The sequence below is a fragment of the Xylaria bambusicola genome (assembly GCF_022495145.1).
Source record: "Xylaria bambusicola strain CBS 139988 unplaced genomic scaffold F5B22scaffold_17, whole genome shotgun sequence".
In the NCBI taxonomy this organism is placed as follows: domain Eukaryota; kingdom Fungi; phylum Ascomycota; class Sordariomycetes; order Xylariales; family Xylariaceae; genus Xylaria; species Xylaria bambusicola.
The window spans coordinates 346,913-358,989 of record NW_025953570.1 but is presented as its reverse complement, the minus strand read 5'-3'; the positions used below and the strand labels follow the sequence as shown (position 1 = coordinate 358,989).

The 12,077-nt window shown below is 47.0% G+C and overlaps 2 protein-coding genes across 2 annotated transcripts; one reads left to right on the top strand and one right to left on the bottom strand.

Annotated features, from left to right (window-relative positions):
* Positions 1-5,669: 5,669 nt before the first annotated feature.
* F5B22DRAFT_117467 (MFS general substrate transporter) lies at positions 5,670-7,745 on the top strand. The gene is made up of 5 exons (XM_047968860.1): positions 5,670-6,048; positions 6,115-6,182; positions 6,239-6,330; positions 6,396-6,521; positions 6,589-7,745. Exons 1-5 carry the CDS (start codon positions 5,884-5,886, stop codon positions 7,563-7,565), a joined length of 1,428 nt encoding a protein of 475 aa, XP_047831421.1. The 5' UTR covers positions 5,670-5,883; the 3' UTR covers positions 7,566-7,745.
* Positions 7,746-10,296: 2,551 nt separating this feature from the next.
* On the bottom strand, positions 10,297-11,713 carry F5B22DRAFT_635934 (uncharacterized protein; the record flags this gene model as incomplete). The annotated part of the gene is made up of 4 exons (XM_047977215.1): positions 10,297-11,179; positions 11,239-11,318; positions 11,368-11,559; positions 11,639-11,713. The coding sequence occupies 4 exons, from the start codon at positions 11,711-11,713 to the stop codon at positions 10,297-10,299; spliced, it is 1,230 nt and encodes a 409-aa protein (XP_047831420.1).
* Between the last annotated feature and the right edge of the window lie 364 nt (positions 11,714-12,077).

The following is a 12,077-nucleotide window of genomic DNA, read 5'->3' as shown; positions in this document are numbered from 1 at the left end:
CTGCTTCATGTTTAACCAAGTAATTCAACAAAGTAGTTGTATATAGCCTGGTGACTGATAGGTAGCGGGATGGTGGCACTCTACTATTAATCGTCACAGTGAGAGGTGCAAGTTACTGTTACACTCGGAGAATGGCATAGTCACCTCGACCAGGCTGCATCTAAACACTTTCATTTGACCAATTCAGGCAATGTTGAAAAGGGTGGCGCACGTAATAACAATAGACAATAACCACTTGCTCGCATGAAGCAGGCTGTTACAGTACTATAGTTGAGCGTAGAGACACGGGGTCTCGACCCGATTACGTATGTCGTTTGCCTTTTGGTAGCGTAGCGGTATGGAACTACACTCCTATTCTCGTTCCGTGACACAGGCTATACATATCAATATGTGAGTGGTGTATATCACCCTCTCTATCTGGGCAAACTGCATCACAACGTGCCGCCATGTGTCCTATTAGCATTGCAAACAATCTCGTACACGAAACCTTAAATTTATTTTACCTCAAACATACTATTCGTTTCTTGATGCAAAGTTCACAGGCACCCGTTCGAGTATACAAAAGATGTACACGAACAACATTCACCACTGCATAAATTCACCTTTACATTCGGCCACGACCACGTTTCATATTATTGGTCCAGTAATAACCTCATCCATAGACGTTTAACTTAGAACAGTCATATGGGCGCTGTTACACATGCAACCTCTGTGCCAGCTGAATATGCAGTTCGCCTTGCACTTCGGCCGTACGAAGGACCATTGCAGGCTGTTCATGATCTTTCAAGACATGCAGGCAATATTGGGCAATATTGGAAAGTGAGATTATACAGACTTCGCTTCATAAAACTGATCATTGAGACCTAAGTGGTCAGAATATGCAGTTCAATTTTATACAGAGTCGAAGTCAAGCACTAGAGGCCCAAAAGGAATTTGATGGCCAAAGACTTTTGCAGCCGTAGCAAGCTATTGTAGCGTGAATAACTTAGATGTCCAAGCTCTGCCATTTGCCATTTGTTGAGAGGATCACCCACCCGGTGGTTGTTTTCAAAAACGTTCAGGGGTATTAGTATAGAGTAAGACTTTGATTGCTGTGTGAGAGTCAGGAGATCAGGGCAGAAGGTATTAGGACCCCTTCTAAGTATGTATTTCCAATTTCTTTGCTCCTGACATTGATCAAAAAAAGAAATAGCAATGACCTGATATTAAAGACCCCAAAAGATGTGTATAGGATGTTTGGTATATATATATGTGAGTGTTTAATGCCGTGCGATGAATCAGGAATAGACACATCTATGAGAGGACCGAGAAAGCAATTGATTGGAGCTTGATAGCATAGAATATGGAAACTCCTTCTTATATGTATCTTGAAAGGGTAAATACCGTCATCGCTCTATAATTACTTGATTCTACTGTATCCACTCTTAGTCTAGGTGTGAAATGAGTACATAGAGGATTACATGACAGAAGATTCTCGAACTGCTTACATGTTAATGACAATAATTATTTTGGTTTATATGAAAGACCAACAGCTACGAAATCTGATGGGTTTTCAACGTATTGAAAGATTCTGAAATGGCGGATAATGGATGATTCTTAGGCAAATCTCTATAATTTCTACTGTATTCATGACTTTTGATCTTCTTCGGTTCGTTGTTATCAAAACAATAGAGACATGGTAATCTTTAGATTAGAACAAGTCTCAACTTCAATAATTCAGCTTCCATACTCATAAAGTAGCAAGCTCGCAAATTACAACGTGAGACACTAGACATCCATATGGAAAATTTTGACTGCAGTCCGTTGCGCGATATAACACGCTCAAATTCTATAACAAGTGCAGGTAACTAGGCTTGGAATTGAAGCTATTCAGATTACAATGATCAACTAGGGTTGCACGAGTCTTTGACCTTGGTGGCTTGCATCGACTCTATATACAACTGGTCTACCAGCCCTGACTGTTACAGTACAGTACTATATAATGAGTGCAGAGACGTCAAGCCCTCGACTTGATAACTCGTCGTTACCTTTTGGTAGCGCAATGGCATAGTACTGCACTCCTTATGTCGTTCCGTGACACTGACCGCCTAAGCCTCGTTGGTTCGTTTCATGACGCGAAGTCTGTACAACCTCACTTTCCAATATTGCCTCTATGTCTTTGAAGATCATGAACAGCCTGCAGTGGCCTTCCGTACGGCCGAAGCGTGAGGCGAACTGCATATCCAGCTTATACGCGTGTAACAAATTCTCCGGCATCAGGCCATATATATGCAGCGATTTTATCTGACAAATATGTGAGGGAGGCCTTGCTTTAGCTGCTCCTCTTTGAGGCCGAGGGCGCGCCGAAAGCTAGCTGCACAAGGAAAGGGCTATTTGATTAGCCGGGGACGATACTAAGCGCTTGACGCGGAGGAAGACAGCTAGAATGATGTGATAGCGGACCAGATACCGATACTGACTATGAAAATTTATGTGTTTGGGACAGGTAGGAATATTGTGTCGTCAATACAATCATTAACGAATAGACTATTTTATATAATCTGTAATTGGTTATAATTATCTTGCAACCCTAACTTTTAGTACGACCTCTTAACAAGAGCTCATAAAATTAGTTTGGCCTGGTTGAGAGGCTCTTAAGAGGTAATTATCTTTACGGCTTAGTACTGACGGCTCTCAATTCTCAGTCTCTTGGCCCTCCGGATATCGGTGACACATATGAGACTAGCTTTATTCTCCAATCCTTGATAGTTTGGAGCCGCTCAGCCTAATGCAAGGCACTGGCCAAGGCTAGAACTTGGCTAGCATTGTGATTTTATTCTCCGCGGAGGCATCATTCAGTAAACAAAATGAAGCAATGTTAACTCTAACGATGAAGCCCCTAAAATACAAAGCCCGCGGGAGAACCTCTCTGAAAGTGTATTAGAATTCGTTAACCTTGGTGATCGTTAACAAAAGCGAAGTTAGTGTACATAAACACACGTACACAGAAGGACATAGACATACACACGCACAGAGAGAGAAGAGACTTTTCTGGGTACATGGGATTTTGGGATGGCACTGGAGTAAATTGTGAAGACTCAACTTAATTGTCGCCACAAACCTAATTACAGACAAATTTCTCACTTCATTTTGTAAACTAGATGCCTTCCTCCAGACCCTGATTTACTGTGCGAGTTTTTTTTTTTTTTACGAGAACTTAATGTATCCCTTGAAAGCTGCTATGTCTAATCGCAACATGACCAGATAATTAATGATGTCCATGAGTTCCTCTGAGGACATCAAGACTGCCACGAGGTTTTTGCATGCTGAGAATACCTGCTCATCTTCACCCCGGCGTGTCAAGCTCTGTGATCATTCGCGGCATTTTTGTGTCACACTTGGTGTTCCATATCGTTCTGGCCTATTGCCTGTCCTATGGGTCTTTCCTGCATAAACTGCCGGGAATTATGTATGCGGACGGGGCATTTCGTATAGATCAACAGATGATCCCGCCCATCTCTAGAATCAGGATGTATACAGATCATCGTAGGCTCAGTTGGATTGTGTAGGTCTATACAACAATCTCTCGAGGAAATATGAATTGCTTCAGCATATTGAGTAGACATACGGTCGAGACTGTGCGAGCAATGCAGTATTGCAGAGTTGCGGTGTCGGCGATATATTGTGTCTCGAGTCATTCATGAGCACCTTGATCTTCAATCAGCATTGGAGCTTGTATCAGCTTAACGACAAGTGCATGGCTATCTTGAGCTGGCATGTTAGCTGATCGGACCGATAAACTGGACGTGAGATTATACGGGGGAGCCGAGAGCCTCTTGTTGGTATGAGGACGTGGGCCCTTTTCGCATTCGAATGGCGAGCTAATAAAGATTGGAAACGCGCAGCTTCTAAGCTAACGATGACGGCGCGACGCTGTTTATTACTCTAGCCAAACTGCTAAAATATTGTTGGGACGGGCTGTCATTGGATGACGAGCAGAGAAACCAAGATCTCATTACTCGTACATGTAAGAAAGACAGATACCTTATATTGAATGAAGTGGGCGAGGCATCTGCTAGTAGCGTGTAAGGTCGTTGAGGAATGACGCCAGTTTGCTAGGGTGTGTAGCCTCATCTGATGGTTACCAGGGAGGGGATGAATCCTTTACCGACAATTATTACACACCCACATCTCACATCGCCGCCTATGGTGAGGTTAGTCTTGAAGCAGCGCCATTTCGCTGATCAGGAGATCGAGCACTAGGGCGGGAGTGGTGGCCATGACGCGCCAACTTCGCTCACTTCCGGCCATCGGTAGTGTTCCTATTTCTAAACTAACTAGGCTAGATCAAATATTTACAAGTATTTAGCTTGGAAGGTGAATCATACTATTTTGCTGATCTGGCGAGTCTGGCACTAATAGTATATGCAGTGCGTAGGATCAAGTGCATTGGTTAGTACCTGAGGCCTGGAACACACAATCAACGTACTTACTTACATAGTAGACGATGAATAGACTGCGTACCTAGCGTACCTAGACACGATAGAACGGTGACTAGAATTCTGCTCTAGCCTTTTCACCGGTCTCGTGACATATCTAGGGGTAGCCAAGATAAAACCACTTCTGGTCGAGTATGGTTGTATGAGGAATCTTAACATACGTCGTCTCTGGTTCCTTTTGAGGCTTTTTTGTTCTTACTAAGCCGCAGTTGATAGTGCAGGCATATTTCAGACATATCGCAGACGACTCCATACTACCTACCTATCTATGTACATGTAAGTAGTTGTCCCACTAAACTTGGAGGTAATTATCATCACGTACTTTTTTGTCTGGAATAAATTGTCGGGATTACGTGAAGAGAAGCAATGCGGCGGAGAAAAACTGCCGGGCTAAGGGGCTAGCGGCATCGGTAGCTCGAAGCCCGGTCGAGCTATCTCGGGGCAATTACGGCGTCTCTCTACCCCCAATGGGGCATCTGGGCCCTGTTCTGGGGGGGTTGGCGCTGCTGGCACTGGTGGCAGATGCTGGCTATACCCCGGCCTCCCCCACAAACCCCCCCAGACCGACGCCCCAGAAATTCCCCCAGAAGCCCCCAAGAACACCCCAAGAATAACTCCCTAGTTAGTTAGCGATCCCCAGAAACAAACAGCCCCCTCACCCCCCTTTCCCCAACCTTGGATCAACCAGCCAGTCGTTCAGTCGCTCGAATCAGCGGCCATCAACCATCCACCATTCGAACAACGGCGGCAATCTGCTACCCAAAGCTGCCAAAGCACTAGTTTAGTGACACGAGCCGACCTGGTTATTCGTTTATCCGCCCCCTCGATGAGGCATAACCTGGGGACAGACTGGGGACAGACTGGGGAATTTGCGAGAGAATGCCGGTCCCGACATGTCCACGAGATTGAGGCAGAGGCACTAAGTACGATGGCGAGAACCTGGCTCACTAGCGTCAAGGTTATGTCATTCGGCTAGTCTATCGAGCCCGTCGAATCGCAACACCGCAGCCCTGGCTCGCATCGTTCGATAGGCTCGTAGAATCTCGACTTGAAGAGGGAGCGTACAAATATGTAGCTCCCGGCCGTCGACCCCCTCGTCAGTGTCCAGGGTGACAACGCTTAGATGCAGGCAAACCGCAAGCGTGTAGATCCCGAGCATCGCGATCCCCAATTCTTCATTATCTGCCCTATACCATTTTACCTACCCGCGTAGGTATATCTTCCCCTCGTTCCCCTTCTCCTCATTCTCCTCATCTCCTCTGTTCAAACATTGCCGCATCGGGTCCTCCATTGGCTACCTCTCTGAGCCTATCGCACTCCATCAAAGACTCTTGAAGTCGAAGTGTGACGTGCTCTATCCTTGGTTTCGTTCTGTCCGGTCATCAACCCATTGCCCAACTTCAAGATGGGGTTCAAGGAGTTCTTCAAGAACCGCTCGCTTAAAGTGAAAGACAACAAGCGCACCAAGGCCGCCGAGCTTACCCTCCGAGAGTCCATCTACCCGATTTGTCTGGTGACAGTTTTGGTTTTCCTCTGGGGGTTCTCCTATGGTCTCTTAGACACGCTGAATGTAAACCCTAACCCTAACTCTAACCCTTTCATATACAGCGTCATCTTGCTAACTAGCCATTGATAGAAACATTTCCAAAACACCCTCAACATTACCAAAGCGAGATCGGCTGGTCTTCAAGGAGCATACTTCGGGTTCGTCTCATCTCTATACCCCCGGCACACTGCTGGTAAACTGACTATCAACTCAGCGCTTATCCTCTTGCATCTCTTGGCCATGCCAACTGGATCTTAAGACATTATGGCTATAGGGCGACCTTCATGTGGGGTCTTTTCTTATATGGTATGTATTCACCCTTGCTTGATCATGATACTTGAGATACAGTCGGCTGACCGATGGGACAACAGGTCTTGGTGCTTTCATTGCGATCCCCTGTATCAAGGCAAAATCATTCGGAGGCTTCTGTACCGCCATTGCCATCGTCGGTAGCGGACTAGGCTCTCTCGAAACAGCTGCCAACCCATACATTACTGGTGAGTGATAAACGGTCAATTCATATAAGCTATAATCACACACACCACTAACAACGAGCGCTTTCAGTCTGCGGTCCACCGAGATATTCTGAACTGCGTATCAACCTCGCACAGGCTTTTAACGGAATCGGCACTGTCATCGCTCCCGTGCTAGGGTCTTACGTCTTCTTCACCTTCGATGACAAGACTGCTCTCGAGAATGTGCAGTGGGTATACGTGGCTATCGGCATCTTCGTCTTCCTCCTCGCCTTCACCTTCTTCATCTCACGGATTCCCGAGATTACGGATGCCGACATGGCTTACCAAGCCAGCGAGACTCATGCCAATGCGGACGACAAGCCCTTCTGGAAACAGTACCGGCTTTTCCACGCTGCCGGTGCGCAGTTTTGTTACACGGGTGCGCAGATCGCCATCGCCTCCTACTTCATCAACTACGTTCGTGAGACACAGCCATGGTCCACTGACGCTAGCGCCGCGCGTTTCCTCTCTGGCGCACAGGGTGCCTTCACAGGCGGTCGTTTCTTTGGTGCATTGCTGATGAGATTCGTCCGTCCTCGTTGGGTTTTCCTCGCTTTCTTGATCGCTTGTATCGTGTTCATTGGACCCTCTATCACTCAGGACGGTTGGACTGGTATGTCGCTGCTCTACGTGGTGCTGTTCTTCGAGTCCATCTGCTTCCCTACCATTGTCGCCCTTGGTATGCGTGGTCTGGGCAAACACACTAAGAGAGGTTCGGGTTGGATCATTGCCGGTGTCGCCGGTGGTGCTGTCGTTCCGCCTCTGACCGGTGTGGCGGCTGATTCTCATGGCACTCCTAAAGCCATGGTGGTTCCCCTAGCGTTCTTCGTCGCAGCGTTAACATACGCCGTCGCTGTCAACTTCATTCCTGCTTATAGAGACCCCGCGGACGCCTTTTCTACTACTGAGGTAGGCCTTCAGGGCCATAGCGCAGACGAAGAGAAGGCCGTGGCCGATAAGCTAGCTGATGAGAAGCTCGAAGAAGCTGAGCACGTCGGACACTTTGGGGAGAAGAGGGACATCTAAATAGATAGGCTATATAGCCAGTCTCGGGATTTGTCAGATACCATCTTATCTATCTAATAAAGTTACATATCGTTATTACGGTTTGAGTATATGATTAACGCAAGTACCTAGAAAGTGTCTTCAATACTCGAGCCACGTATATGTCTAGATCTTCCTCATCTCCGTGCCATACTCCACCGAGGCATCTATATTGCGACGTTGAATCTTGGCGTAATATTGTGATCATACCATATCGCCTCTAGACACTTCGCATTAAAACAATATCGTGAGCCCCAATCACCTCTCATGTGAGTCCATAGCAAATATCTGGAGCCAACCATATCGACACTCCTGCCATGATTTCATTTTTCAACTCCATCAATGCGCAATTCCATTCATCACGAATATCCAGTGAGTGCTCCTCCCCACTACCTTGGCGCCTTTGATCCACGGATCGGACCGGGTCCCGAACTTGTTCGGCGTTTGTCGGGAACTGGATCGCTGTTTGTTTTTGTTTTGTTTGCTCGGCTTTCATGCCGAATATTGACATTCTTCGCGTTGCGCGATCAGCGGGAGTCCAATGATGATGATGTAAGGATGTCAACTGCTTATCGCTCAATACCCGAGACAGTCAGGATTACCTACCTCTCTGTACCCCGTGCATGCGTAACAAGCAACGTTCAACAACGCACAACACGTCTATCTATCTGCCTACCTCTATCTAACACGCCTGTATACGAGGACACAGTCGACTCACACGATACCAAAGTTCTGTGTAAAGGTCCTCATTTCCGGACATTTTTGTTAGCGCCGCAAAATACAGACATTTCACACCTTTTCAGTCGTACAGGTCTAACCTAAGCCCTTACCTCCCAACCTGATTTCAACCACGACGCATCCCAATTTTTCTTACTAGATATAGATACGTAACTAAGTATGTTATGTAAGTCAAGACGCAAGTACCGGTGGCAAAAAATAAGACGAGCATGGCGTCCGCATATTACACGTACCCGACACCCGACACCGACCTAATGCAGCCTCCATATTCACAATCCGCTCAATCGAGTTCTCAGCCTCCCGAAAGAAGCGACGTGCAGCAAGCAGGCGCCATAAAAATTAAATATTATCTTTTTCTTTTTTCCTTTTTTTCCTTTTCGCCCCCCCTCCCTTCCCTCCCCCCAAACAGACAGACACGTAATTATATTTGCCGATCTATCCCCATTCTCATATCCCGATTATTTCGCCTTCCGATGGAGAGTTAAAAACGTCGAACCGGCCCCCCATGGGGTTTTGTTTCTCTCCTTTCCCTTCCCCTCGTTTCAACTAAGAAACCACGTCTACTGAACGGAAGCAGTGAGAGTCACAGGGCGCAATTCGTGCGACTCGTCTTATCTTGTTCTCTCTATGCATACCATATACATGATTATGAGCCCTGTCTTATATGACGCTACACAAAGGAAAGCGCGACGCTGCATGGATCCGAGACGAGGTGGCTATCGACAATCAGATCGCAGGTTGGATTATGCGAGATTCGTGCAACAAAGGACGTAGAGCTGGTTCTTATTCGCTAGGCCCGACCATCGTGCATGACATGGGAGATTAGAAAGGATGACGGCTGAATTTCTTTTTCTTTTAATTGTATCTGCCCCCCTGCGCAGGGAGGGGAGATGGTTGTTCTGTCATATGGATATATGATAGATGTATTAGGTTGGGGACTAAACGACCCCTGATAAATATTTTTGTTCTTCCTTCCTTTCCATTTCCTCTAAAGCCTTTCCTTTCCTTTCCCCTACCAACCCCCGAGCCTTGGTTAAACCTCGCCTCTAACAGGAAGACAAGAAACACCGAAACATGCGAATGAAACTACCCAAATCAATGTCGACTCTCTTCCCCACGGAATTCAACAGACATTAACCCCTCTTCGGAAACTTCAAAACCTCGTCGCATGCGCCTGACATGATGCATTGGGATGCTGGGGAATAACCGAACGTCTTCCTCTCCCCACCGGTCCAGGAACCTTTTTGCTTTTTTTTTTCTTCTGTATAAGTACAGGTATTTTGTGTATATATAAAAAGCACACAGAATTATATACTTCGATCGCTATTCATTGTCGTCGGATTCATCCCTCCATGGCGGAAAATCAAGAGATGAGATGAAATATCCATTTAGTCCGATTCGTTAGGGCTGTGCCAATACCTCGTGGCGGTCACAAAGAGGATAAACACGTGCGTTGGATACATGCAAACTCGGCATTCGATCCGGAACGTCCGAATATCAGAGGAACAGACCACCTATGACAAGGGGCGTTCAAGCCAGTCAAGGTCACGGCTCCCCATATAGGTCTCGCTGCGAAACACTCTCATTGGTGACGCTCAGAATAACGAAGACGCTAGTTTCGACGACACCGCCGTGACGATTGCCGCCTCATAATAGTCGACTGGAGAGAGGTAACCTATTCAGGTTGCGATATAGCCAGGCGGTCGGATTTGGATAACAATGAATGAATGAGGTGGGAGGGGTACTGGAGGTTCAAACAAGACGATAAAGGTAAGGGTATCCAGAGACGCAGCATGGCTAAGGAGAGAAAAAAAAATCGTGCGGTTTATACTCATATCCATAATCGTGGAAAAGAAAGATGGCGGCGGGATAACGTATGATACAAGGACTTCAACCGACCGAGCAGCTCTTGACAGTGGGATTTAAAGGAAAGGGTAGACTGCTGCATGCCAGGTTATGACTTAAGTCACGATGACTACATGCTGTCAATTCGTGCACTTGGCATTTGCATTGTCGGATCATCTTCTGCCTTATACTCCCAGTTGTCAAAGAGCACCGAGCCGTAAGTCGGGATTTGACCAATCGTGGCCACCTCCATGGGGGCTTGGTATGGTATTTCATTATACCACTGGCCAGAGTGGTGACCGGGTTGATGTTGGAATTGTTCTTGAGCCCCATGCATAGGCTGAACAGTCTGGATTGGCGATATGGAGTGTATAGATTGCTGCTGCAATTGTTGCCGAATTTGAGCCATAAGCTGCTGATCAACCACCTGAGACTGACCCGGGTGGAAGTAGCCACTTTGTGAGGAAGGAGCCCGGGCCATGCCAGAGGGAGAATAATGGCTAGGCACATTCTGCATAGGTCCGTTGAGGTTGCCTGTGATCTCTTGCGGCGGCCGCTCAGACTGTGGTGGGCTAGATTGGAATTGCTGCATGGAGTTTGTATTCATTGTGGCAACGGCAGGATTGTTCTGTTCCGGTACGTAATAGGGGTTGGGAGGTATTTGCAGGCGGTTGAGCATATGCATCCCCCTGTGTTGCTCCGGGACAGAACTCTCTTGATATTCATGACCATCGCTAGTAGATATACTGTGACGATGAGGGTAATGGGCCTGGGCAGCATATTCATCCATGTGTGACCCAAAGTCTCCAAAAGTGGTAGATCGGTGGAGCGGGTGGCCAGATACGTGCGACGGTAACTGATGATAAGGCGCCCATGACTCTGCCCTTTGAGTTGGAGTAGTAGGAGACTCGCCGCTGTCGGACTCGGAGGAACAGTCGTCGAGTTCTGAGAGATGCATTCCCTTCTGATGAGATCGCCGTTGGTGCTTGACCATGGTTGTTTTTCGGCAGAAGCTAAGTAGGAAGAAAGGTTAGCATGTCACCTTCAAGGCCTATCTAGGAAGCTTCTCTACCTTTTCAAACAGCCATCATGCGCACACCTATAAGGTCGCTTGCCAGTATGGATTCGACGATGTCGGGCTAAACTTGAGGACTAGTCGTTGTTAGCGACTTACTTAAGCCACAGTATATGAAGTACTTACATCCGAGAAACGCTTCCCGCAGCCCGGGTGTTGGCACTTGTGAGGCTTCTCCCCAGTGTGTGTTCGAATGTGCACCGTCAAAGCACTTCGTTGGATAAAACTTTTGTTGCATCCTGGAGCTGTACATTCGTATGGTCGATCGTTTGTATGTATACGATAATGGCGCTGCAAATCTGATTTGCGATTGAAGCTCTTTAAGTTGTTAAGTTAGTCAGCTGCGATACTTATAAAGCTCAGGTTGGTCAAAAGCAACGCAAGTAAATGGACATACCTTGCCGCAGGGGTTCCAGTCGCACCGGAATGGGCGAGCTGTTGGCTCATTGTCAACGAGTTCCAATAATTCCATCTTCCCGTAAGTCACGCAGACGGTGACAGTTGGTTTATCGAATGGTAAATCGGATCCGACAGTTCGAAAAGGAGGTCACACGACCTGGATGAGAGATACCCCTGGTTGTATGTATGTGGGAGATATCTAGGAATGGACGGTCCCGGAACTCAATGTAATGAGACGCGGTACTTGACTACGTTATATGTGTTAGCTTTATGTGGGCTTGACGTGCTACATGCACAGAGGAATCTTCGGTCAGAAGATCATACACCCCGTTCGATGTACTCAGCACTTTCAAGGCATAAATACACCCTGTGCTTTGCCAGAACCAGGGCAGTCTATAACCGTCAATGAAATGGGTGAATGGTGTGAATGGACATAC